The sequence below is a fragment of the Spermophilus citellus genome (assembly GCF_964194105.1).
Source record: "Spermophilus citellus genome assembly, chromosome: 9".
Lineage (NCBI taxonomy): Eukaryota > Metazoa > Chordata > Mammalia > Rodentia > Sciuridae > Spermophilus > Spermophilus citellus.
The window spans coordinates 2,021,408-2,049,302 of NC_138191.1; the positions used below are offsets into that span (position 1 = coordinate 2,021,408).

At 41.0% G+C, this 27,895-nt stretch overlaps 1 protein-coding gene and 2 long non-coding RNA genes across 10 annotated transcripts in view; 1 reads left to right on the forward strand and 2 right to left on the reverse strand.

The window, feature by feature from the left end:
- LOC308656238 overlaps positions 1-10,847 on the reverse strand; it is a 182,792-nt gene extending 171,945 nt beyond the window's left edge. The window contains exons 1-4 of one of the 3 annotated variants that reach the window (XR_014023651.1): positions 9,164-10,847; positions 8,973-9,073; positions 7,742-7,811; positions 1,336-2,594 (exon numbers count right to left, since the gene is read on the reverse strand). This is a non-coding gene — a long non-coding RNA (uncharacterized lncRNA). Of the gene's footprint in view, positions 1-1,335; positions 2,595-6,207; positions 7,812-8,972; positions 9,074-9,163 lie in introns of those variants that run through there. The other 2 variants (XR_014023650.1, XR_014023652.1) reach the window with 2 other exon arrangements.
- On the forward strand, positions 410-17,821 carry MRPS21 (mitochondrial ribosomal protein S21). Of its 5 annotated transcripts, none has more exons than XR_014023641.1 (4): positions 732-893; positions 1,099-1,213; positions 16,182-16,469; positions 17,284-17,821. XR_014023641.1 is itself a non-coding variant. In XM_081307097.1 (4 exons), the coding sequence occupies exons 2-3, from the start codon at positions 1,131-1,133 to the stop codon at positions 16,360-16,362; spliced, it is 264 nt and encodes an 87-aa protein (XP_081163223.1). In that variant the 5' UTR covers positions 732-893; positions 1,099-1,130; the 3' UTR covers positions 16,363-16,387; positions 17,284-17,819. The 5 variants fall into 5 exon arrangements, 4 of the variants coding, with proteins under 4 accessions (XP_081163224.1, XP_081163223.1, XP_081163222.1 ...); XM_081307097.1 differs by having other exon boundaries at positions 16,182-16,387; positions 17,284-17,819; XM_081307098.1 differs by lacking the exons at positions 732-893; positions 17,284-17,821 and adding an exon at positions 410-670 and having other exon boundaries at positions 16,182-17,167.
- LOC308656240 lies at positions 11,822-27,827 on the reverse strand. Of its 2 annotated transcripts, none has more exons than XR_014023655.1 (3): positions 27,331-27,827; positions 12,629-12,704; positions 11,822-12,480 (listed from the first exon to the last, which is right to left on the reverse strand). It is a non-coding gene; the product is annotated as an uncharacterized lncRNA (long non-coding RNA). The 2 variants fall into 2 exon arrangements; XR_014023656.1 differs by having other exon boundaries at positions 11,822-12,493.
- Between the last annotated feature and the right edge of the window lie 68 nt (positions 27,828-27,895).

The following is a 27,895-nucleotide window of genomic DNA, read 5'->3' on the forward strand; positions in this document are numbered from 1 at the left end:
CGTTTATTCAGGTCACCACCGATAAAGCACCACACACACCGGCTCCGGAGCAGAGACTGGTCGGACCCACGAACGGCCAGATGTTAGCCCGTTCGAGGATGGCTCCCAAGTCCTCCGTGCCTCATATATATATTCCTTACTTTTAGCATTACATCATTTGTTTATACGTTAAGCATTACATCACTTATTTTTCACACATGTTTACGTCGCGGCCTATCTTATCACTAATACACACACTTGTTTACTCTTAAGTCAACAACATTACTTCATCTTATATCTTATGTCAACAACACACATCACTTCCAAACAAACTATTCCTTAATCCCTTGGGGTACTCCTAACAAATGTGAATGGCTTGAATATTAAGGGTTCAGTAGGATCAAGGGGAACGGACTCGGGCCGATCGTCTCCGAGGCCGAAAGATTTGGACTCCGTAGAGGGCTGGGAAGGCGTTCCAGCGAAATCTGAGTCCAGCCTTTCGCTCGGTCAGGTGTGGAGTCCAGCCCCGGGGCAAGGAGAGGAAGTCCACCTAAGCCTGAAAGCGCGTTGCCATGGTTTCCGGTGCTCGATTCCTCCCTACGCCCCCGGCTTCGCGCGCGGCGCTGGGGATGCCGTAGTTTCCGCTTCCGGTTGCGAGCGCCGGGGGTCGGGCGCGTTCTGAGGGTGCCGGGTGAGGGACTCCCTCCGCGGTCGGGAAGCCTCGGAGGGCCTGGGGAGGGTCTGGGGAGGGCCGGGTCTGCACGGCGGCCCCCTCCCCCACGCCCGGCAGACTCCTTGTCCCGTGAGCGGTCGCTGGACCTGCGGCGCGACCCTGCCCCGGCCGTCCCCCCGCGCCCGGCGACGCGGCCTCGGTGGCGAAGCCTGGCTACCCTTGGTTTTCCCCGTTTTCTCGGGTTTGTACTAGCAAAGAGAACAAGGGAGTCTTCTACCGATTCTCATGTTCTACGATACAGATACCCTCCGCGTGCCCCGTCCCGCGTGACCCTGAGCACGTTTCCTTTTCAGACATTGAATAAAGCGCGCGGTGACGTGCATTTTGTGGTTCTTTCCCTTACTAGGTCTCTGTGCTTTCCTTGCCTTTTCTCCGCCCTCCTGTAGGTCCTGAAGAGTGAAGACCTAAATCCAAGGTCATGGCAAAGCACCTGAAGTTCATTGCCAGGACTGTGATGGTACACGAAGGGAACGTGGAAGGTGCATACAGAACCCTGAACAGGTAACAGAAACAGGACTGGATGGACTCTCTGGGAAGTGAGGTCGTTACCCACCCATACACACCCATCACGGATTGTTCTCAAACCATTTCCAACCCAGGTGGGGGTCTAGTCTTTTGAAACTTCTCAGCCCCACCGTTTATTTTCTTAAAAATGAAATTCTTCCTAAAACCTAACTGTGAAGCTTATTCATTAAGCAATACTTATCCCTTTGATAATGAACCTGAGTTTTATCCACGACTTACAAAAGAAACCAAAGGGAAAATTGAGATGTGAAGTTGCTAGGAAGCAGTAACATTGGTGAATAGCTAAGGGAGGGATTGGTGTAGGACAAGGCCAATGGAAGAGATTAATTTAGATTGGGATCTTGGAGAAACAAGCATGAGATGGGATGTCATTAAAGGTTTACAAGAGGGTTACAGATAAACAAAAATACATAGATGTGAATAAATTAGAAGTGGAGGAGCTGTACTGAAAGGTTTTTGAATGCTAGGCTGTGAGATAAAGGATGACCCTAATAATGCCTTACCACTCAAATTTCTCAGTCAGAAAGTTCCCTTGTCACCACTTGTAAGATTTTTGACTTTCTGGAATTCCTAATTCATTGTTTTCTCTCTTCAGTGAGAACCATGGTTTGGAGAAACAAATATGTGTTGAGTTGAATTATCAAGGAATTGTAGGAGTATTTTTGTTTTGGGGTGTTTGGTTTTTTTTTTTTTTTTGCACAATACTGGAGATTGAATACAGGGATGTTCTACCACTAAGCTACACCTACAGCCCTTTTTTATTTTTTTATTTTGAGACTATGTCTCACTAAAGTTTCCCAGGCTGCCCTTGAACTTGTATTTCTCCTGCCTCAACCTCCTGAGTAGCTGGGATTATAGGCACCACCATACCTGGCAGGAAGGAGATTTTAAGAGATTACATGAGCTATCCCTCTGTCCTTTGATATGGTTTCTTTTCACACGTAAGGGAAGCCCATAAAGATTATATTTCTTGGGTCATGCAATTATTGAATGGTGTACAGAAGCATAAAGCACACTTTTTTAGTGTTCTTTGTCTATATTAAAAGGTTACTAGCTTTTCTGGAAATGGAGGGGACTTGTAGTTATTTTCCATTTAAGAAACCTTATTTGATTAGGTTTAAATATTGGTTGGATTTGGGGGACTGAGAGTGCAAGTAAAAGACAATCTTAATTTTTAGGAAAGCCAAGTTCTGGGTGAGCAGGGCCACATGGCAGAAGAATGCAATAAGTGGGATGCTGTCAGAAACTAAATGAGCAATTTCAGAATCAGGATGTTTTTTATTCTTTTAAAAGCATCTGGTTTTGGAGGCAGGTGGTTGCCTAGCATGTGTGGGGCCCTGGGTTTAATCCCCAACACCTGCAAATAAATAAATAAACTCAAGATTTGGTCTTGGGTCAGCCCCATCACCTCATTCTGTGTTTATGCAAACCTCAGGCAGAAGGTATTCCCTGTGCATTGTCATTAAGATCATTAGCATACCCTATTTCTTTCTTTTTTTCCTCTGTTGCCTGCTACTCAGTCCTTCTCTATGCTCTTTCTTTCCTCCCTTCCTTCCTCCCCCTCCCTCCCCTCTCCTTTCCCCTTCCTCCCCCCTCCTTTCTCCTCCCTCCCCCCTCCTTTCTCCTCCCTCCCCCCCTCCCTTCCTCTCCCTCCCTCCCTTCCTCTCCCCCTTCCTCTCCCTCTCTCCCTCCCTCCCTTCCTCTCCCTCTCCCTCTCCCCCCCCCTCTTATTTCAGACCATCTGGTGTCATGTCTGAGAGGGATGAAGTGTCTGATAATCTTTCTCTGTCCTTATATTGGAAGCACAAAATGTTTTTACAGGTGACATATAGACTCAATAGTGAATTAACTAGTGAAGTGAAATACTGAATTTGGGCAAAGGAATATCTCACATATAACTACCCTTTTCTTCTCCTGACCTTTCCCTATAAATCTTTTTCTGTGTGTTTTGTTTTATTTATGATTTATTTTAGTGGATTTAAATGGGTCAGAGTGGTTGAGAGATGTTTTTGTTTTGTTTTTACATTCTAGGCAAGCACTGTATCACTAGTTATATCTCCACCTTGAGATGGTCATATTATTGAGGGATATTGAAGAGCAGCTATTACTTGATGATAAAACAAATTCCAAAAGGCTCAGTTTTTGGTCCCCTTAACTTAACCCCTGTTTCTAAAGCACAGGTAGCACAAAAGGAAGGATTTTGTGTTTAGACAGTTAGCTACTTTAACAAAGAACCAAAAACATGGCAGTATTTTTGTGTGAGTGTGTGGTACTAGGGATTAATCCCAGAGCCTGGCACTTGATAGGAGAATAGTCTATCACTGAGCTACCTCCCCAGCCTTTTTTGAAAATTTTAATTATTTTGAGACAGAATCTAATAAGTTTCCCAGACTGATCTCAAATTTGCTATCCTCTTGCCTCAGCCTCCCAGGTTTCTATGGTTACAGGTGTGCACCACTGTGCCTTACTACCATTTTAATGCTTTTGTCCAAGCTACAGCTTGAAAATAGTCTGTTCATGTTAATAAGGCACTATAACTCAGTGATTCAAGGTGCAGAATGCTGGGCATGGTGGTGCATGCCTATAATCCTAGCGAGTCAGGAGGCTGAGGCAGGAGGATCTTGAGTTCAAAGCCAGCCTCAACAAGAGCAAGGCACTATGCAACTCAGTGAGACCCTGTCTCTGAATAAAATAAAATATAGGGCTGGGGTTGTGGCTCAGTGGTTGAGTGCCCTGAGTGCCACACACACACCAAATGCAAACTACCTGGTTCAGATCCAAGCTCTGCCACTTAATAACTTCATGATGTCTGATAAGTTACTTAATGTCTCTGCCTTAGTTTCCTTATATGTCAAGTGGAGCTTATTAATGATATCCGTCTCATAGCATTGACCTGAGGCTCATTAGTTGATACCTGTAAAGTGCTTAAAAGAGTGTTAGTCAGCTTTCCTTTGCTGTGGCACAATACTTGAGAAAATCATCCTAAAGGAGGAAAGGTTTATTTTGGTTCACAATTTCAGAGGTTTTAATCTGTGGTCAACTTGTTTCCTTGCGATGGGACTGTGGTGAGGCAGAATATCATGGTGGAGAGGGCATGGTATAGGGAGCCAGGGATACAATCCCCTTCCCTTCCCTACTCTCTTCAACTGCGTCCCACCTCTTATATATCCACCACCTCCCACAGTCACATCAATGGATTAACCCACTAATGAGGTTAGATCCCTCAAGATGCAGTCATTTCCTGAAAGCCCCACCTCTGAACATAGCTACACTAGGCACTAAGCCTCCAACACATGAGCCTTTGGGGAACATTCCAGATCCAACCTATAATAGTAGGCATTATGTGTTAGGTATTATCCCAATTTGGAACTCATTGTAAGGAAGTTTTGCTTCCTTAATGAAACCTTGCTTCTACAGTGGAACTCATTGTAAGTTGGCTTTGCTCTGTGGGTGATTTGTTTTTTCTTGAGAGAGTGAGAATTTACTTTTAGTTGTCTTCTGTCTTCCTTGAATAAGGTTATGCTTAAGGTGGCCCAGAGATGAGAAAAAAGTGAAAATAATTATTTAACTTTATTTTGACATGAGGATTAGTTTATCAGTAGTAAATGAATTTTCTTAAAGACTGTAATGCTTTCCCACCAAGTCCTCTTCTGTTTAGCCTATTGCTAATCTCTATTTAAATAACAGTATTTATTCTGTTTGTATTCATTCTTGTATATATAAAATGTATCCTGCGTTTCCACTTTCAAAAATTTTAAACAAAAAATCTGAGAAATAAAAATATCTTTATGCCAGGCATGGTGGTGCATGCCTGTAATCTCAGTGGCTTGGGAGGTTAAGGCAGGAGGATCACAAGTTGAAAGCCAGCCTTAGCAACTTGGCAAGGTCCTAAGCAATTTAGCAAGATCTGTTTCTAAATAAAATATAAAAAGGGTTGGGAATGTGGCTCAGTGGTTAAGCACTCCTGGGTTCAATCCCCGGTGCCAGGAAAAAAACAACAACCACCACCACACATTAAAAGCCAGCCTCAGGGCTGGGATGTAGCTCAGTGGCAAAGCGTCTGCCTTGCAATTGCAAAGCCCTGGGTTCGACCCCCCAGTTCCAAAAAAGACAAATAATAATAATAATAATAAGATTAAAAAAAAAAAAGCCAGCCTCAGCAATTTAGCAAGGCCCTAAGCAACTAAGCGAGATCTTAATCTCAAAATAAAAAACAAAGGACTAGGGATATAGCTCAGTAGTAAAGCGCCTCTGGGTTAAATCTCTAAAACCCCCAAAAAAATTAATTAAAAGGGTTGGGGTTCAGTGGTAAAGTGCCCCTAGGTTCAATCCCCAGTACCAAAATATATATATATATATATATATATATATATATATATATATATATTTATTTATAATTATAATCTCCTATCTGTGATTGGGTTGATCATCTCTTCATTGAAGCCAGGTCTAGCAGAAAGCACAAAGTCAGCTCTCTTTCCTGAGAGGAGCCTTTTGTTCTAGTTAACAACCTACAATCATACTTCTTTGTGTCCTTCTCCAAAATCCTTATTCAGCCAGGATCTTTTTAATTTAATCACTACTGTTTTTGCTTTTCCTGTTTTTTCTTTACTGTTTTTCATTTTGACCTAAACCCTTCATTCTCCTAGGTGTAAGCTGGTGGTAGGTAAGGGGAAAATAAATGAATGGTAGAAAGTAGATGTATGTGTGGATACCTTCTTCCCCCCTGGCCTGGTACTGTTTCACATATTCTAGGAAATTGGTTTTCAACTCTCTCTAAATTTCTATCTTTTTAGAAATAGCAGTCTCATAACTCTGTTAAGATTCCCTTTTTATGGGCTGGGGATGTGGCTCAAGCGGTAGCGCACTCGCCTGGCATGCGTGCGGCCCGGGTTCGATCCTCAGCACCACATATAAACAAAGATGTTGTGTCCGCCAAAAACTAATAAATAACTAAATAAATATTTTAAAAAAAGATTCCCTTTTTATTAGTGATTGGCAGTTTACACATACATTTTTCCTGAGTGGAAGTGTTAATTTTAATCAGAAGCAATCAGTGTGACATCCTACAGTTTTCAATCCTGGCCACTTTTTTAGAACCTCCTGGGGAGCCCAGGCTCACCTCTTAACTGCTAGGCTCAAGCAACCCTCCCATCTCAGCGTCTTGAAGGTGCTACCACATCCAGCTTAAACAATCATTTGGGGCCAGAAGTATAGCTCTGGTAGATTGCCTACCTAATGTGTGAGGCCCTGGGTTTGATCCCCAGCACTGAAAAAACTAAACAAAAAGCCTCTTAGTGCCAGGGCCCAACCTGAGGCTAAATGAGAATATCTGTGGCATGATGTCTGACCAGCAGCATTTTCAAAATGCCCCATGAGATTTTAATATTTCATAAGAATTGAAAATCATTTTAATAGACTTTAGACTCCTTAAGGCAGAGACCTATGTGTACTTTTTTATTTGTATATGCCTCACATTTACTGAAGGGTCTTGCACATAGGAAGTGCTTGTTAAATGTCTAATGAACATAAATGTTCTTTGTCTTTTGTCAGTCCCTTTAAGTGTTTGTCAAACTTTTCCACTGAAGTATCCTTAACAGCAGAGAAAAGCGAAGGAACTACAGAGGTTCTGTCATTATAAGCAAACACAGAATTTTTCTGAAGTTTCTCTTTTGTTTTTAATTAAAATTTTAGCTAAACTTTGTATTCATTGCCATTTTATCTGCTTTAGGGCCAGCACTCCTGCCCTTACTTGCCCTCACTTCACTTAATTTTTCTTTTTACAGTGTTAGGGATTGAACTCAGAACCTCACACATGCCAAGCAAAAGCTTTGCTACTGAGCCACATCCCCAGCTCGCTACAGTTAAAATTGGTGTTCCAGAAATGGGGATATAGCTCAGTGGTAGAGTGTTTGCCTAGCATGTACAAGGTCCTGCATTCCTTCCCCAGCATGTTGAGGCCCTGGGTTCGATTCTCAGTACTGTGTATGAATAAATAAAATAAAGGTCCATTGATAACTAAAAAAATATTTAATAAGAAAATCAAGGGCTGGGGTTGTGGCTCAGCGGTAGAGCGCTCGCCTAGCATGTGTGAGGTCTTGGGTTCGAACCTTAGCACCACATAAAAATAAATAAATGATATTAAAAAAAATCAAAAGGGAGAGAAAGTAGGTACTCAAGTGAGATATATCAAATTTATCCAAAAACCCTTGTTAAGTACCTTAATTGAAAAACAGTATTTAGCCAGGTCTAGGGGGAGCATGCCTGTAGTACCAGCAATTCAGGAGGCCGAGGCATCTCAAAATTTAAAAAATGCTCTGGGAGCTGGGCATGGTGGAGCATGTCTATAATCCCAGGGGCTTGGGAGGCTGAGACAGGAGGATTGCAAGTTCAAAGCCAGCCTCAGCAACTAACTTAGCAAGACCCTAAGCAATTTAACAAGATCCTGTCTAAAAAATAAAAAGGGGGATGCTGGGGATGTGGTTCAAGCGGTAGCGCGCTCACCTGGCATGCATGCGGCCCAGGTTTGATCCTCAGCACCACATACAAACAAAGATGTTGTGTCCGCCAAAAACTAAAAAATAAATATTAAATATTAAATAAATAAATAAAAAGGGGTGGGGAGGTGCTTCAGTGGTTAAACACTCTGGGTTCAGTCTCTGGCACGAAAAAAAAAAAAGGTTTGAGGGCTATAGGTCCGTGTACTTGTATAGTATGCATGATGCCATGGGTATAATCCCCATTGCCACAGGAGGAAAAAAGAAAAGAAATTTGGGCCCCAAAGACTCAGAATCTAAAGTTTAATCTTTAGGCTTCTTTATGAGTTTGGAAAATTAAAACATTGTGGCTAGGATTGTCTGGAAAGCCAGTACAAGAAGTGCATTGGCACCAATCAAGGTGGCTAACACCTATAATCCCAGTAGTTTGTGAGGCTGAGGCAGGAGGATTGCAAGTTGAAGGCCAGCCTCAACAACTTAATGAGGCCCTGTCTGGGGATGTGGCTCAGTGGTTAAGCACTCCTGGGTTCAATCCAAGGGTTGGGGGGCATTGGTTGCAAAGAAATAGTTTGGGAAAGTATTATGGAAATGACATATAGGTATAGATATACAGATATATAATTTTTTTTCTGCTATAGGGGATTGACCCTGGGGGTGCTTTACTTAAGTTATATCCGTAGCCCTTTTTATTTTTTAGTTTGAGACAGGGTTTCTAAGCTGCTGAGGGCCTTGCTAAATTGCTGAGACTGACCTTGAACTTTTGATCATCTTGCTTCCCGAATCACTGGGATTACAGGTGTGTACCACAGTGCCCAGCTATGATTTTTATAATCCTTAGGAAGGATACTTGTCATTTTATTTTCTCTCTTTAGAAAGGTGTATTTCTGTTTCTTTTTTATCTTGGATTATTAAATATGTGTTCCATAAATTATTACTTCAGTTTCAGGGGGAAAAGTGAACAAATATTTTGCTTTTAGAATAATTTTCTAGGCAGGGACTTTTTCAAGCTTGCAAATGTTAAGTGGGTCAATTCTGGAGTGGCCTAGTCTTCTGTCTTCCTGCCTACTAAATACAGTATTTTCTGACTATTGCATTTTACTTCTTTTTCTCTGCTTTTCTCTAGTGTCCCCTCTGACCACCTTTTCTGTACACGTTTCTTATTCCAGGTTTCTCATTAACCTCTTTCAGCTTTCTGATAGTTTAAAAATAAGTTGGCTGTCAGGGATGGTGGCACATACCTGTAATCCCAGCAACGCAGGAGGCAGAGGAAAAAGGATCACAAGTTGCAGTGATAAAGTGCTTTTGGGTTCGATCCTTCTCCCCCCCACCCCCCCACCTCCTGCAAAAAAAAAAAAAGATTGCTTGTTCTGTTCTCTAATTATTATAGATAGGAGAGCAAATGAGAGGAGAGGAGGTGGTAAAAACTTACCATGTTTGGAGTACAGAGGAAGTCTTGCAAAGGAAACAACCTATGTGTCTGCCCAGTGAGACTGCCACAAAATGCCTGTTACATAAGCAGAGGCCCTCATCCTAGGATGAGGAGATGGAGAGTGGGGGTTGCTAGGAAGCTCTGTGTGATTGGCTGGCCCCCAGACAAGGAGAGGGAAACATATTGGAAGTATGCCCAGTTGACCCCTTTTACTCCTGGTGGGCCAGCTTCTGGGTCCATTGAGTCCTACTGCCTACACGTTGGTCTTGACGTAAGCTAGCTACACTGACATGTGAGTTTGCCACCCCCAGCTCCTCCCTCTAGGCAGCTCGGCTCCTTTTACATAATCAGTTGAATTTCACTAAAACTGGCAGCTGGTTTCTCCTTCATATTAGGTTGCCAGGCACCCAAACTGCAGGCTGATATGTTTACACTAAAGATCTTGGTCTCCTAGTCCTTGAACTACCTTTGGAAGCAGAAGCATTATTAGTAACACCCTTCCTATTTAGTTCAAAGCTCTTCCTCCCTCTTTATCTATTAGAGATAGTTAAATAGATGCCTCTGCTGTAGGGACTGGAGCATTTGAAGTTAATCTGCTTTTTCAGGATGACTAGAAGGTACCGGGTAAGAGGGAATCCTCAGCTGGCATCTCATAATTTTTATTTGCTTAGTGTTTTAGAAGTTAATTAGAACTGCCCAGGGAACACCATTTCTCAACCATATGTTCTTTCTATCCTTTCCCCACCTCCACCCTATGGTTTTTTAAAATTATTTTTCTTGTTTTACCTTTTTGTTTCAGGCATTTACTTAGTAAGATGATCATCTCTGTTTCAAAACTCTTTTGAAATACCAAGAGTACCCCAGAATGTGTTTGAATTCTCTCTTCTTGCAGTTCCTTTTCATCCTACTTTTAAACTGTCTTTGTTATTCCAATAGAGTCCTCTTCCTAGGTGATGCTATGTTCAGATTCTCTGTCCTTTTTATAGTCCCTCAAATCTAGACTTTTTCCTTTTTATATTATATATCCAATCTTCCTTTCAGAAGCTTTTTCTGTATTTCCCCAATATACTAGTCTCTAGTTCAAAAAGAGACCTTGACTAAACAGTAGTAAACACAGGTCTGGACAGAAATCAATACTTAGGTGTTTAGATCATTTCTTTTCTTCAGTGTTGCCATATCTTGGCTCCCATTTTCCTCTTTGCTCTAGTTCTTCCTCTCTCGCCCAGTTCTTCCTCTCTCTCATTGTCTTCTTTGCCTGTAGGCTTCATAATAATTTGTCTTCTGTACTTGAAGTGATTTCCATTTGAGAAACGATATTATTGCAGAGTACTGCACTACAAACCTGGATTCCTGTAGCTCCGTTTTGTGATCTTTGGCAAGTCAGCCTCTGAATTTTAGTTTCTTAGTTTGTAAAAATTTGACATTATCTTCCTAATCAGTTTCATAGTATTGTAATTAGGATCATGGTTTTAAAAATACTATTTAAATGCTAATGTTTTATTTTAGTAAAGGTAATACAGAGGGTTTCTGAGCTAATAACTGCCAGAACTGTACTGTATGCAAAAAAAAATGTCCACTGCACAAGGATTAACTGTTCTTAATTCTAGTGCAATAGACGTTTCTCCATCATTGAGAAGGTTCACTTTTACCATACATGTTTTAATCAGCTTTTCATTGCTGTGGCTAAAATAGTTAACAAGAATAAGTTAGAGGAGGAAAATTTTTATTTTTTAGGCTCATGGTTTCAGAGCTTAAGAGCTTTATTCCAGGGTAGGCCAACTCCATAGCTCTGGGCCTAAGGTGAGGCAGAACATTGCAGTGGAAGGGTGTGGCATCAGGAAGCACAAGATATGACAACCAGGAAGTAGAGTTCTGCTTACCAAGGCAAAATATAAACCCCAGAGTCTCACCCTGAGTGGCCTACTTCTCCATCCACACCTGGCCTGCCTATTGTTACTGCCCTGCTAATTCTTATCAATGGATCAATCCACTGATTAGGTTACACCTCATAGTTAGCCATTCCACCTCTGAAAATTCTTGCATTGTCTCACACATGAGCTTTTGAGGGGCATCTCATATATAAACCATTTGCTGATAATTTTCTCGTTGCCAAGCATTATGACATATGCAAAAATGAATAAAGAATTGGTCTTTGGGGCTGGGGTTGTGGCTCAGTGGTAGAGTGCTTGCCTAGCATGTGGGAGGCACTGGGTTCGATTCTCAGCACCACATGTAAATAAATAAAGGTCCATCAACAACTAATGAAATATTAAAAAAAATAAAAGAATTGGTCTTTAATCTTAGAACACAACCAATAAGGGATTTTTTTTTTTTTAATATAGTTAAATATAATACTACCTGATCTGTGCTGAAAGAGGCATTGACAGTGTGCCCTGGTTCTTCTTGGACCATGAGCAGCTGCATATCTTAGGAACTTATTAGAAATGCACCTGGGGGTAGGGTGTGGCTGGGTAGTAGCATATTTTTTTTTTAAAGAGAGAGTGAGAGAGGGGGGGAGAGAGAGAATTTTAATATTTATTTTTTGGTTATCGGCGGACACAACATCTTTGTTTGTATGTGGTGCTGAGAATCGAACCCAGGCCGCACGCATGCCAGGCGAGCTCGCTACCGCTTGAGCCACATCCCCAGCTACCCCGCGTTCAATCCCCAGCACTGTGAAAAGAAATGTAAATTCTTGGGCTGGGGTTGTGGCTCAGTGGTAGAGTGCTTGCTTAACAAGTGTGAGGCCCTGGGTTCAATTCCCAGCACCACATATAAATAAATAAAATAAAGGTCCATTGACAACTAAAAAATATTTAAAAAAGAAAGAAATGTAAATTCTTGAGTTTCACTCTAGACTTCCTACAGAAGAAGAGACTGGAGGTGGCACAATAGTCATGTTTTAACAGGTTTTTTAGTTGACTACCGCATGCTAAAGTTTGAGAATAGTGTCAGATCAGTCGGGGCAGGCAATGGCCAAAGGAGGCAGAGTTAAAAGGACCCCTGAATAGGCTTTATTGAGATATCACTCCCGGGCGGAACTCAGATCAGACCCACAGAGGGGACAGGGGAAGGGTCTGAGGAGAAACCGCATGGAAGCTCCACTGGACTGGACTTTTATGGGGCTTACAGCAGGAAGGGAAGGTCTTGGGACAGGAAAAGGTGTTTCTAGGGTCCCTTGCCCCCTTGGAGTTGGTCAGGGGAGTTGGCTGAACTCCAGGATTGGCCAGGGGGTCCTGCTGATTGACATCTGATTGATGTTCTTTTTCGGCTCGGGCTGCTTTGTTTTAAGTTGCCACCAAGTCACCACCACCGACCTAACAAATAGTGCTTTAGGAAGGGAGGGTGGGAGTAATTGGTTTCACCTGGATGAGTTGGGGCACTTTACCACTGAGCTATATTTCTAGCCCCCCCCCCCTTTTTTGATGGGAGTCTCAAAAAGAGAATGGAAATAGGGCAACCTACTTATCTCTCAGATGAGGCTGGCCTTGAACTTGAGATCCTCCTGCTTCAGCATCCAGATATAACAATTGATTTGGGCCTTTGAGGAACAAATAGGATATTTAAATTTATTTATTCTAATCAGTTATATACTTCAGCAGAATGCTCTTCGATTCATTATACACAACTAGAGCACGATTTTTCACTTCTTTGGTTGTACACAAAGTAAGGACACACCATTCATGCAGTCTACATATATCTAGGGTAATGATGTCCATCTCATTCCATCGTCTTTCCTATCCTCATGCCCCCTCTCCTCCTCTCCCTCCTGCTTTGCCTAATCCAAAGTTCCTCCACTCATTCTCATGCCCCCCCCTCCCATTTTAGATTAGCATCCATTTATCAGAGAAAACATTGGGCCTTTGGTTTTAGGGATTGTCTTACTTTGCTTAGCATGATATTCTCCAGCTCCATCTATTTACCTGAAAATGCCATAATTTTATTCTCTTTTATTGCTGAGTAATATTCCACACACACACACACACACACCACAGTTACAAATAGGATTTTATTAGGTAGAAAAAAAAATGAAGTTGGGTATGGTGGCAACTGCCTGTAATCGCAGCAGCTTGGGAGCCTGAGACAGGAGAATTGTGAGTTCAAAGCCAGCCTCAGCAATGGCAAAACACTAAGCAACTCAATGAGACCCTGTCTCTAAATAAAATACAAAATAGGGCTGGGGATGTGGCTGGGACTAAGTCTGGGACTCGCTGTACTAGATGATCTGATTTATGTGTTGAGACAGGGGTTCACTTGAGTTAGTTAGGGCCTTGCTAAATTGCTGAGGCTGGTGTTGAACTCTTAATCCTCCTGTTCCAGCCTCCTAGGTCACTGAGATTACAGGTATGTGCCACCTTGCCCAGCTCTAATGTAATTCTTGTGGAATAAATTTGGGAAGGAGACAAATACAGTTTTGTGTAGGGTTTGAGGCAGTTGGAAATATTCGTCTACCTCTAACATAAGATTTCTCCTAGAGATAAAAATTTAGGAGTCAACAGTGTCTGGGTCATTTTTTTTTTCTCAACCATAATATGGCATTAGAGTCACCTGGGAAATTTAAAGAGATTCCCAGTGCATGGCCTTACTCTAAACCAGTTAAGTCAGTCTTAGAAGAGTGAGAGCTAGGCATCAGTACCTCCTAAAAAAGTCTTCAGGAAATGAAGAGTGTATCAGGGTTGAGGCCCTCTGGCAAAGGTTAGGAGAAGCGTATATAATCAGAATCAAGGAGGTTTATAGTCAGAATTTGAAGGGATAACATTTATGGGTAAATTGAGAAAAAAAGCCTATCCTTTTTGGGCCAGGGTATGGAGTCTTTTGATCTCTAGTGCCTCATTTCTCTGTTGTAGGACTTTAGTGTTATATCTGCATGACTTCCAAGCATGACTGTTTCCAACAGAACCTGCCTAGATCATCTCTTTTTGGGAGTGTGCAGCTATTCTCTTGGTTCCCATCTCCTGGCCACTAAAATGTGAACCAGCTGATCCATATAGATAAGACACTCTAGTAGCCCACAAATTATTCTGTACCTGGGGATTAGAATATATGGTCTTCTGTAGAGGGTCAGTGGAGAGGCCTGTCAGGAACCTTTGTATGAGGGACCCAAAAGCCAGCAGGGAAGGGGATCCCCACCATCCTGAACACAGGACCTCATACATGCTTGGTAAGTTCTCTACCACTGTACTGCACCCCAGCCCCTCATTCTTTTTTTTTTTTTTTTTTTTTAAAGAGAGAGGAGAGAGAGAGAGAGAGAGAGAATTTTTTTTTATTTTTATTTTTTTAGTTCTCGGCGGACACAACATCTTTGTTGGTATGTGGTGCTGAGGATCGAACCCGGGCCTCACGCATGCCAGGCGAGCGCGCTACCGCTTGAGCCACATCCCCAGCCCCCAGCCCCTCATTCTTGATGTTAAACAGCAGGATCCTGGGAAAAGAGCCTATAGGACAGTGGTTCCCACCTCTATTCACATTTGTAATTTACCTAAAGCTATTTTCAAGTTTAATCTATCGTTATCTCAGACTTTGTAGTCCAATATAGCAACAATAAATGGAGCTTTCCACTGGGCAGAAAACTAGCTAGTAGTTTTCTTGTTTTTATTTTCTTTGTCCCTTCTTCAAATTATAATAGCCATGTGTCAACCTCTAATTTCCAGTTGTTTGTGACTTTTTACATATAATGAAAGGACAAGGTAAGCAGGAATGGAGGGCAGCAGTAGGAAGGTGCCACTGACTTTTTCATGACTAATCAATAAGGAGTTGAAAGGGAAAGACAAATTATACATTGGGAGCCTAAGGATTAGGTTGGTTAAATAAATAAAGCCCCAGTGTCGTCTTGGCTTGGAACAAAGAGGTGAATTTGTTCAGGGAGTTATTAGTCCAGTGGGAAAAAATTACATTGTAAGGAATTGGGCAGGTGACCAAGAAATAAAGTATCAATTTAACTGACATTTATATGAGATTAATATTAATAAAACATGGTTTCTGCCTTCAGGGATTTTCAATTTAATGAGGGAGACTTTTGTATAAATGGCAGAATGAAATAATCACTAAACTGATGTACAATAAAATTATTTTCTTTAAGAAAATGGAGTGGGATTGAAGTTTCACTGGTGTGGTATGGGCTGCCTATTTCCTGCATTTATGTAGGCCCCAATATTTCTCAGACTTCAGCTGAATCAATTCGCCCTCCCCCATCCCCAATACTAGGGATTGAACCCAGGGCCTTTCACATGCTAGGCAAGCACTCTACCACTGAATTGTATTCCCAGCTCCTTTTTTTTTTTTTTTTTTTTTTTTTTAACTTTTGAGACTGGGTCTTGCTAAGTTTCTTAAGGCCTCACTAAGTTGTGCAGGTTCGCCTTGAACTTTTTTCAATCCTCTTGCCTCAATCTCTGGAGTAGCTGGAATTACTGCTGGGCTAACCATCAATTCTTTTTTTTTTTTTTGTCGTTGTAGATGGACAGATGCCCTTATTTTATTTGTTTATTTTTATGTGGTGCTTAGGATCAAACCCATTGCCTCATGCATGTTAGGCAAGTGCTGTACCAATGAGCCACAACCCAACCCTAACCATCAATTCTTAATAAGAACGCAACCAAGCCAGGCGCTGTGGCACACCACTGTAATCTCAGTGGTTTGGGAGGCTGAAGCAGGAGAATCCCAAGTTCCAGGCCAGCATCAGCAAAAGTGAGGTGCTAAATAACTCAGTGAGTGAGACCCTGTCTCTAAATAAAATACAAAATAGGGCTGGGGATATGGCCCAGTGGTCGAATGCCCCTGAGTGCAATCCCCAGCACCCCCCCCCCCAAAAAAAAAAAAAAAAAAAAAAGAATGGAACTGTATTCTCCACTAAGGTCAGAACCACATAAAAATAAATAAATAAAAATAAAGATATTGTGTCCATCTACAACTAAAAAAAGAAAAAAAAGATATTTCTTTAAATTACAAATGATTCCTCCCATTTGGAGTTTGTAAGCAGCAATGAGCCCAAGTTCTAATCTGATTACCTGCCTTCATACAGAATCCTCAGCACGGATGGGCTCATTGAGGACATTAAACGACGGAGATACTATGAGAAACCTTGCCGCAAGCGACAGCGGGAAAGCTATGAAACCTGCAGGCGGATCTACAACATGGAAATGGCTCGAAAGATCAATTTTTTGATGCGAAAGAATCGGGCAGATCCATGGCAGGGCTGCTGAGACGCGGATAAAAGGCCCACATCCAGTTTGTCTCCACCTGGTTCTCTATAATAAACTCAAATCAACTATATGCAAGAAATCTTGCATGTAGAGAAGCAACCCCACTGGTCAGCAGTAGACTGTCTTTCTTATTAAGTGAAAGAGAAACAGTCCAAAAGTAGTCTAGGAGTAGAATGGTGGTGGTTAAAGGATAGGGAAGGGGGCTATCAGCAATTGTTTAGTGTCAGTTTGCAAATCTGAAAGCATTCTGAAAATAGATGGTGATGATTGCCAAAAAAAAAGAGTGAATGTACTTAATGCCACTGAATTATACACTTTAATAGTTTTAAAATGGTAATTTTTGTAAAAAGTATTTACAATATGTTTAATTCTAGGGTATGTAAGGAAAATTTACAAACTCTGGTGGGACATATACCTACCATATTCTACCCACTTTTATGAACCCTAAAGCAAAATCTTATTGGAAAAGCATCAGTTACTTTTTACTGAGCTACTCCCCGCATCCCTGTGCAACCATTGAACAAAGACGAGAGGAATTATTTATGTATTTGGAATAAATCTGCTTCCAAAATACCTTAACAGTAGGCTGGAGTGATGGAATCCTTGCCCAGAGCAATAAAAGACAAGTTTAACATCAATGTTCATTCCTGTTTTCTGTCTCTCCTTTAGTTTTCCTAAAGGAGGCTAAAGAGGGATGGTAGGAAAGAAAGTAGTAGATGATACGAAACACAGAATAGGGAACTGTTGAAGGAAGGGCGCAGAGCCAGAAATACTCTATAGCAGTGATTCTCAATGTGTCCTTAGCATCATCAGCATCACCTGGGAGAACTTGTTTGCAGTGCAAATTATGGGACCCTACTTTAGGTCTTAGGTCTTTTGAATTGGAAATTGGGGTTGAAGTCCTGCAATCTATTTTAACAGGGCTGCAGATGATTCTGAAACCTGCTACAGTTTGAGAACCACTGTTACCACTACCACCACCTCAACCTCTAGGCGCTACTGGGTATGTTTATCAGACCTGGATGAGAAGATCAGCTGCTCCACTTTTCCTCCTGCTGTCAGCTTCCTCTCTTCTTGGTCCCTTGAAAACTGTGTTGCCAGTATTAAGAGTCAGTGCCAACTCCCTAGAGAGAAGGCAGAGGCCAGCCCACCTCTCAGCAGCTGCAGTCATTTCAGCTTGGTGTTAAAAAGGGAACTAAAGCATCTGCCAAATACTTCCTGTTGCTGGTGTTCAAACATTGCCCCCTTGTGGTATGATACAGTGACTTCAGATTTTGGCCTTAATTCTTTTAAATTTTTCTTTTCACACTTAGCATACTTGTTGATTGATTAAGCAGGGATTGCAAGAAGATATCCTGAAATCACAGTGGTCCTTGTTTCTCAGGACTTCATCATCTTAATTCCATTTGTCAGTAGTCAGGCCCAGTAAAACCTCCTTAGAAATTGCTTAGAAACAAGATCTTCTTGACCTTGGGAAATATTATGTTTGGAGAAGAATCTATAGACATATGGTCCTCAAATTTGTTATATTTATACAAACTAACAAATTAGCGAATTAGACATAGATACTTCAAATCATCTTTCAGTCTGTGAATTTGGTCTCAAATCACTTTTCAGTTATTTTGAAGCAATAACCTCTTGCCATAGTAGCATGTTTGCATTAGCAGAACCAGACCTATTACATGGCAGTGTTCCCTCCGGTTGAGGTTGTTTCTGAGCTCCTTCAAAAATGTTAAAGGGGTAACCGAGAACTGAAATTGACTTAGCCCCCGGAAACTGTCTCCTGCTTGTCCTAATCTTTAATCTTGACATTTGTCCATGCTCTCCAGACTGGTGAACAGTGGTGGGTCTTAGCAGATAGTTAGGGTGCTTCATAAATGGGTATTGGGTGGGACTGACAAGTTTCAGTCTACTTGTGCTGTGATATCCTGGAGAAAAACTGTCCATTTCCTGCTCTGAGAAGCTAGCAGGTGACTGCATGGTGGTTTAATGAGTAGGGGTTGTTTTAATCCTTTTATCCCTGTACTGGGTTTAGAGGAGTGGTGCTTTGGTTCTTATTCAATTATAAGATGGTAGATAAATACTGCTTACCCTTATCCTGGGCACCTGTGAAATCCAGCAAGTCACTGAAATGGCTCTGACAGGTCTCCTATTATATATTTTTATTTGGATACCAGGGATTGAACTTGACCACACATCTCCAGCCCTATTTTGTATAGAGATAGGGTCTCACTGAGTTGCTTAGCCCCTCACTTTTTGCTGAGGCTGGCTTTGAACTTGAGATCCTCCTGCCTCAGCCTCCTGAGCCACTGGGATTACAGGCCTGCTTCACCACGCCAGGCTCCTATTATGATCTTACAGTGTACTGCTCTGGAAGCACATATCTCTTTAAAATCTAGATTCCTGAATAACTTGGTAGTTTTCAGAAGTATGAAATAAGACCAGGTGCGGTGGCACATGCCAGTAATCCCAGTGGCTCTGGAGGCTAAGTCAGGAAGATCATGAGTTCAAAGTTTGGCTACTTAATGAAGTCCTGTCGCTAAATGAAATATAAATAAGGGCTGAGAATATTTCTTAGTGGTTAAGTGGCCTTGGGTTCAACCCCCAGTGCCAAAAAAAAAAACAAAGTTTGAAATAAGAATTTGCCTATATGTTCACTGAAAATATTGTGTTTAACGCCAGGGCTGCAAAAGCCCCAACATACTGTTTATTGATCTTACTTGGATGGGGGGGGGGGGCTGGGATTTTGGCTCAGTGGTAGAATACTTGCCTAGAATGTGTGAGGCACTGGGTTCGATTCTCAGCACAACATATAAATAAATAATAATGGTCCATTTACAACTAAAAATTAAATAGAAGTAAAAAAAAAAAAAAGGTATTGTGTCCATCTACAACTAAAAATATTTATAACAACAACTTGGAGGACCAACAGAGTTTTGACCAGGCCAGGACAACATGGTGGGCTGCACTAACCCTATAAGTAGAGGGGAAAATACAGAATATGTTGTGTGCTTACTGCACAAATGAATTTCTTCAGATATTTTATGAGTACATTCCTTTACAACCAAGGGTGCTCTGCTTTGACCCCCACTTAAAAGATTGGGAGAGAAGGGAAGTGGTCCATTTCCCTTTTCCTTACCCACATTCCCACATTCTTTTTTTTTTTTTTTTTTTATATTATTTTTTAGTTCTCGGCGGACACAACATCTTTGTTGGTATGTGGTGCTGAGGATCGAACCCGGGCCGCACGCATGCCAGGCGAGCGCGCTACCGCTTGAGCCACATCCCCAGCCCCATATTCCCACATTCTTGAGAGTCCTTATCATCAGGACAGGACTTCCTCGGCACTGACTAGTGTTTACAACCCCCCCTTTTTTTGGGGGGAGGGGGTACTGGGGATTGAACCCAGGGGTGCTCTACCACTGAGCCACATCCCCAGCCCTTTTTATTTTTAATATTGAGACAGGGTCTCATTGAGTTGCTTAGAGCATTGCTAAATTGCTGAAGCTAGCCTTGAATTTGCAATCCTCCTGTCTCAGCCTCCTGAGTTGGGATTAAAGGCCTGTGCCATCACATGTGTTATTCTAAGGAATAACACTATATTAACAAGGTAAAGGAATAAGAATGATGTGTTAATATAGGCAATTGAAAGGAAAACAAATGTTTTAGTTTCTTTTCCATACAAGTTTATGTATATAATTTTTTTTTAAAAAAGAGAATCATTTTTGTAGATGGACACAATACAATGCCTTTATTTTTATTTTTTTTATGTGCTGCTGAGAATCGAACCCAGATCGCACTCGCACTACCCAAGCGCTCTACTGCTGAGCCACAATCCCAGCCCTTATGTAAATAATTTTTTACTAGATCAAAAATTTGGATTTAGCGCACGTGTAATCCCAGTGGCTCAGGAGGCTGAGGCAGGAGGATCTTGAGTTCAAAGCCAGCCTCAGCAAAAAGTGAGGGGCTAAGCAACTCAGTGAGACCATATCTCTAAATAAAATACCAAAAAAAAAAAAAATTGGATTTAGTCATACTTTTGATGAATGACTTAACCTTTCCTTGTTTTCTCCTGTAAAGTAAGGGTAATGTTATCCACAGGTTTGTGGTACAGATTAAAGGAGATAATGTGTGTCAAGTATTTAGCACAGGGGCTGGGGATGTAGCTCAAGCGGTAGCGCGCTCGCCTGGCATGCGTGCGGCCTGGGTTCGTTCCTCAGCACCACATACAAACAAAGATGTTGTCAAAAACTAAAAAAAAATAAATATTTAAAAAAAATTCTCTCTCTCTTAAAAAATCCACTGATGAGGTCAAAGCCCTTGTGAGCCACAAAGGGTCAAGACCCAAAAAGGGTCATGAACTATAAAAAAAAAAAGTATTTAGCACAGTATCTGACACATGGAACTCGTGTCTCAGCCCTGAAACCTGATCCTTGATTACTCTTCACTCAACTATGACCAGGAACCAATTTAATCATTTTTGGCTATGTTTGTGACTAAATGGCAAAATCCTAGTCCCAGATACCATCATAACTCTTCCGTATTGCTACAAGAGCCATTTGATGTGTGTCCTGGCTCCAATCCATTGTTTTCTAAAATGCAACCTTGTCTTAACTTTCCTGCTCAAACTAGTAACTGGTTTCCATTAGCTTCATGACAAAATTGAAACCCCTTAGCATAGTATAAAAGGCTCTTTATGACTGACCCTTCTTCCTTTCGTCCCCTCAAATACACTTTGGATCACAACACGTGCTCTTTTCTCCTCTGCCCTGTATATCAACCCTTTGTTGGGATGTTTTCTGTTATGCCTTCCCTGATCCCCCCTCCCTTTTTTCCCCCTTAATTGTACATGAATACAATGCCTTTATTTTATTTATTTTTATGTGGTGCTGAGGATCGAACCCAGGGCCTTGCACATGCTAGGCACATGCTCTACTGCTGAGCCACAACCCCAGCCCTCTTTTTTTTTTTTTAAATATTTATTTAGTTGTAGATGAATACACTGTATCTTTATTTTTACGTGGCAAGTACTTTTACCACTGAGCTATACCCTCATCCACCCCACATTTTAAATTTTGATGAAGCCAGTATTTTTCTTTGTTTTTGGTATTACATCCAAGAAATTATTGCCAAATCTAATACCACAAAGATTTTCCCCTATAGTTTCTTCTAAAAATTTATAAGTTTGCTCTTCAGTTTTAGTGCAGTTCTTAAACTTGGGTTGAACAGGTTGTCCTCTTCCCATTGAATAGTCTTGGCATCCTTGTTAAAAATTAGCTGACCAAGGCAGGGGTTGAAGCTCGGTCATAGAGCTCTTGCCTATCATGTGTGAGGCACTGGGTTTGCTCCTCAGCACCACATAAAAATAAATAAAGATACTGTGTCCATTTACAACCAAAAAAAATATTTTTTAAAATTAGCTGACCAGAGCAGGGGGTGTAGCCTGGTGGTAGAACACTTACCTGGCAGATATGAAGCCCAGGGTTCAATCCCCAGCACAAAAAGTAATAATAATTTTAAAAATTAACTAAATAAATCGACTGACCATATATGTGAGGGTTTACTCTATTTTATTGGTCTGAATGTCCCTACATTGGTATATTACATCTAATCCTTCCTCTATTTTTAAAGTCTTTTATATTGATGCATTATAACTACACATAATGGTGGGATTCATTGTTACAAATGGGTACATGCACACACTGTAACACAATATAATACAATAATTTGGTCAGTTTCATTCCCCAGTTCCCCTTTCCCTTCCCTCCTCCTTCTCTTTGGTTCCCTTCCTCTATTCTATTGGTCTTCTTTCTATTTTCTTGAGATTTCCCCATCACCTTTTTCCCCCTTTTTTATCTCTAGCTTCCACACTTGAGAGAAAACATACGACCTTTGACTTTCTGAGTTTGGCTAATTTTTGCTCAATTTAATGCTTTCAATTTTCATCCATTTTCCTGCAAATGATATAATTTCTTCTTTATGACGAAGTAAAGCCCATTGTGTGTGTGTGTGTGTATATGTATGTATATATATATATACATACATACATACACATACCACATTTTCTTTATCCATTCATTTGTTGATGGACACCTAAACTGATTTCATAATCTCCCCTCCCCTCCACACCTAAACTGATCTCATAATTTCATAATCTCCCCTCCCCTCCCCTCCTCTCCTCTCCAGGATCTCTCTTTGTTATCCAGGCTGGTCTTCAGTTCCAGGGCTCAAGTGACCCTTCTACTTTATTCTCCCAAGTAGCTGGGATTATAGGCACATTCCTGGCTCCTTATTCTCATTTTATAATTGAGGAAAAACTTCAGAAACAATTATCTGAAGAGATCAGAGCTACTAGGACACTAAGCATTTAAACCCATCAGATTCCAAATATTGGAAATAAAGTCATTCCTAGAAAATTATTTCCTTATAGAAAATTGACTTTTAGCTGGTGGGACTGCAAATTGGTGCAGCCAATTTGGAAAGCAGTATGGAGATTTCTTGGAAAGCTGGGAACCACCATTTGACCCAGCTATTCCCCTTCTCACTATACCCAAAAGACCTAAAAGGGCATACTACAGGGACACAGCCACATCAATGTTTATAGCAGCACAATTCACAATAGCTAGAATGTGGAACCAACCTAGATACCCTTCAATAGATGAATGGATTAAAAAATGTGGCATTTATACACAACGGAATATTACTCAGCACTAAAAAATAACAAGATCATGGCATTTGCAGGGAAATGGATGGCATTAGAGCAGATTATGCTAAGTGAAGTTAGCCAATCCCTAAAAAACAAATGCCGAATGTCTTCTCTGATATAAGGGGGGTGACTCAAAATGGGATAGGGAGGAAGAGCAAGAGAAGAAGACTACCACTAAATAGGGAAGAGAGGTGGGAGGGAAAAAGTGAGAGAAGGGGAGTTGCACGGAAGATGGAAAGAGACCCTCATCGTTATACAGAATACATGTATGATGTTGTGATGAGAAAAAGAAAAAAAAAGTGTGTTACATTAGATTGGATAGAGAGAAAAGATGGGAGGGGAGGGGAGGAGAATAGAATAGACATTATGACTGCTATATGTATATAGGTGACTCTATGACCAGTGTGATTCTGCAATCTGTACAATCAGAAAAATGAGAAATTTTACCCCAATGATTCAAATGTATGAAGTGCCAAGATCATTGTAATGTCATGTGTAGCTAATTAAAAAAAAAAAAAAAAAAAAAAACTCACTTCCAACTGATAAGAATTCAAAGGACATGGGGCTTCCCCAAAACCTTTTGAAAATAGGAAACTTTGCTTTAATAAACTCTCCCAATCTCTCAAAAAAAAAATTGACTTTTAAAAACACTGAAACAAAAGAAATTCACAACAACTCATCATAGAACTCAATCACCTACTCAACATTAGATCAGAAACTATGAAACTCCTAGAAGAAAACATAGGGTCAACACTTCAGCAAATAGTTACAGGCAACGACTTTCTCAATAGGATCCCTAAAGCTCAGGAAAGAATGCCAAGAGTCAATAAATGGCATCAAATTAAAAAGCTTACACAGAACAAAGGAAACAATTAGGAATGTGAAAAGAGAACACATAGCCAGGCTTTGTGACTCATGCCTGTAACCCAGCAGCTTGGGAGGCTGAGGCAGGAGAATTTGAGTTCAAAGCCAGCCTCAGCAACTTAGCAAGGCCCTAAGCAACCCAGCAAGACCCTGTCTCTAAATAAAATATAAAATGGCCTGGGGATGTGGCTCAGTAGTTAAGCACTCCTGGGTTCAATCCCTGGTTATCCCCCCCCCCCCCAAAAAAAAAAGAGAACCTATAGAATGGGATAAAATTTTTGTTAGTTACTCTTCTGGCAAGGATTAATATCCAGAATATATAAAGAACACAAAAATACCAAAAAACCCCCAAATAACTGTATTAGTAAATGGGCAAATGAACTAAACAGACACTTCTCAAAAGAATAAATAGAAATGGCCAGGGTCTGGGGTTGTGGCTCAATGGTAGAATGCTTGCCTAGCATGTGTGAGGCCCTGGGCTCCATCCTCAGCACCATATAAAAATAAATAAAGGTGTTGTGTCCATCTACAACTAAAATATCTTTTAAGAAAGATATATATGAAAAAATGTTCAACATCATTAGCAATTAGGAAAATGCAAATCAATACTACACCAAAATTTTGGGGCTGTGGTTGTAGCTCAGTGGTAGGGCACTTGCATAGCACGTGTGAAGCACTGGGTTTGATCCTCAGCACTACATATAAATAAATTAAAAAATGAAGGTCCATCAACAACAAAAAATAATTTTTAAAAATACACTAAGACTTCATCTCACACCAGTCAGAAGGGCAGTCATCTAGAATACAAATAATAATAAATGCTGGAGAGGATGTAGAGAAAAAGGAACACTTTTACACTGTTGGTAGGACTGTAAATTACTACAACTGCTATGGAAATCAATACAAAGGGTTCTCAAAAGATTGGGCATGGGCTGGGGTTGTGGCTCAGCTGTAGAGAGCTCGCCTAGCATGTTTGAGGCCCTGGGTTCGATCCTCAGCATCACATGTAAGTAAATAAATAAAGGTCAATCAACAACTAAAAAAAAAAAAAAAAAAAAAAAGACTGGGCATGGAACCACCATATGACCTAGCTATTACCACTCCTTGGTATTTATTCTGAAGAATTAAAGTCATCTTTCTACAGTGATACATGCATACCAATGTTTGTAGCAGTACCGTTTCACTATAGCCAAATATGGAACCAGCCTAGGTATCCATCAATGGATGAATGGATAAAGAAAATGTGATACATGTATATACACATAGAGTTCCTTTTTTTTTTTTTTTTGTACCAAGGATTGAACCCAGAGGTACTCACCATTGAACCACATCCTCAGCCCATTATATTTTTTTGTTTTGAGACTATGACTCACCAAGTTGTGTAGGGCCTCACTAAATTACTTAGGTTGGCTTTAAATTTGTAATTCTCCGGCCTCAGCCTCCCAAGCCACTGGAATTACAGGCATGCACGACTGTGCTCAGTACGAAATGGAGTTTTATTCAGCCATGAAGAATGAAATTATAGCATTTGCAAGAAAATGGATTGAACTAGAGACCATCATGTTAAGTGAAATAAGTCAAACTCAGAAGGTCAGAGTCATATATTTTGTCTCACATATGGAAATTAGAAAGGAAAAGAAAGGTGGTGGGTAGGGATCTCATGGAAATCAAAAGGAGATCTGTAGAGGAAAGGGAACAGGGGGTGGGTTTTGAGGAGGAAGGGGATAAATTCTGGGGAGTGACATTGGCCAAATTGTTTTATTGTGTTCAGGTATGAATATGTAACAAGTCCCATCATTACATATAACTATAATGCACCAATCAAGAGTGTGGAAAAGCCAGATGTGGTGGCACAGGCGTGTAATCCCAGTAGTTTGGGAGGCTGAAACAGGAGGATCACAAGTTCAAAGCCAGCCTCTGCAAAAAGCAAGGCACTAACAACTCAGTGAGACCCTGTCTCTAAATAAAATATAAAACAGGACTGAAGATGTGGCTTAGTGGTTGCCCCTGAGTTCAATCTCAAGTACCAAAAGGAAAAAGAAAAAAAGTGTGGAAAAAAAAAATAACCTATTCAGACTTTTTTTAAGCGAATATTTTGTGAGATATCCACGTCTAAGTGCCTTATGTGTGGAAACTGAGGTATGAATGAGCTGATCAACAAATTCAAGCTGTCCCAACTTGTTACTAAAAGCAGGCTTTATTCTATGTCATGCTGCTCTATTAAAAAAACTTTTAAAATTAGTCTTTAGCCAGGATTACACCTGTGGTCCTAGATACTCAGAAGGTTAAGTAAGGCTGGAGGATCACTTGAGTCCAGGAGTCAAGGCCAGCCTAGGCATGTAGTAAGATCCTCTTTTTAAAAAATGCTTTTTAGATTTTATACAAAAATCTCATGCTACCTGAGAAATTTTGATAATAAACTTCCTAGAGAATAATTTCATTATCTGGTGAGTCTACCACCTAGAGTACATCTTATATATGTGGTTTCTGCAGTTGAGAAACTAAAAATATGGGTTTTGGCCAGGTACAGTGGTGCATGCCTGCAATCCCAGTGGCTTGGAAGGCTGAGGCAGGAGGATCACAAGTTCAAAGCCAGCCTCAGCAATTTAGAGAGTCCCTAAGCAACTCAGCAAGATTCCATCCCTAAATAAAATACCAAAAAGGGCTGGAAGACTGTGTTTGTAGCTTAGTAGAAGGCTACTTGCCTAGGATATGTGAGGCACTGGGTTTGATTCTCAGAAAAAGTCCATTGACAACTTCAAAAAAAAGGTGGGGGGGACTGGGGATGTGGCTCAGTGGTTAAGTACCCCTGGGTTCAATCCTAGGTACAATAAGTATGAGTTTCTTTCATGTCTCACGTAATTTTTATTTTGAGGCAGGATGTCACTAATTTGCCCATATTGGCTTCAAACTTGAGATTTTCCAGACTCACCGCCTCCCCAATTGCCACTGAGCTCAGCCTTTCTGTTTGTTTGGTGGTACTGGGGATTGAACCCAGGGCCTCACACATGCTAGGCAAATGCTGTATCACTGGACCACACCATCCAACCCCCTCACTTCCTCTGGTGGTCCTCACAGGCAGTTATATGAGGTGGATTTTTTGTTCATTCATGTATCCCATTTTACTGGTGAGTAAACAGAGGGTTTAGGTAACTTGCCTAATGTCATAGAACCAATGAGTAGAATCAAGGCAGTTTGACTGTTTTTTCCACATTTTTAATTGGTGCATTATAATAGTACATATTGATGGAATTTGTTGTTACATATTCACATAGTATAACAAATAGAATGGCCAATATCACTCCCCAGTATTTCCCCACTCTCTCCCTACCTCCCTCCCCTTGGTTCCTTTACTCCACTGACCTCCTTTTGATTTTCATGAGATCCCCACCACTCACCTTTCTTTTGCTTTTTCCTAGCTTCCACATGGGAGAAAATATGTGATCCTTGACCTTCTGAGTTTGACTTATTTCACTTAACATCATGGTCTCAAGTTCTGTCCATTTTCTTGCAAATCCCATAATTTCATTCTTCTTCATGGCTGAATAAAACTCCATTGTTTGGGCTGGGGATGTGGCTCAAGCGGTAGCGCGCTCGCCTGGCATGCGTGCGGCCCGGGTTCGATCCTCAGCACCACATACCAACAAAGATGTTGTGTCCGCCGAAAACTAAAAAATAAATATTAAAAAAATTCTCTCTTTAAAACAAAAACTCCATTGTGTCTATATACCACATTGTTTTATTCATTCATCCATTGATGGACATAGTTTGGCTATTGTGAATTGGGTTGCTATAAACATGGGTAGGCATGTATCACTGTAGAAAGATGGCCTTGAATGCTCCAGAATACATACCGGGATTACAGGTGTGCACCACCACACTTGGTAGGTACCGCTGTTAGATGAGAAAAAAGATCAGGGAGAGACGGCTAGTGCTGGTGTGCAGGAAAGGCCCAATTTGAGC

Bases quoted from the DNA above. Each gene is read 5' to 3' on its own strand.
- MRPS21 (XM_081307098.1), top strand. From the start codon at position 1,131: ATGGCAAAGCACCTGAAGTTCATTGCCAGGACTGTGATGGTACACGAA. The intron at 1,214-16,181 runs GTAACAGAAACA...GCCTTCATACAG, and splicing joins GCATACAGAACCCTGAACAG to AATCCTCAGCACGGATGGGC.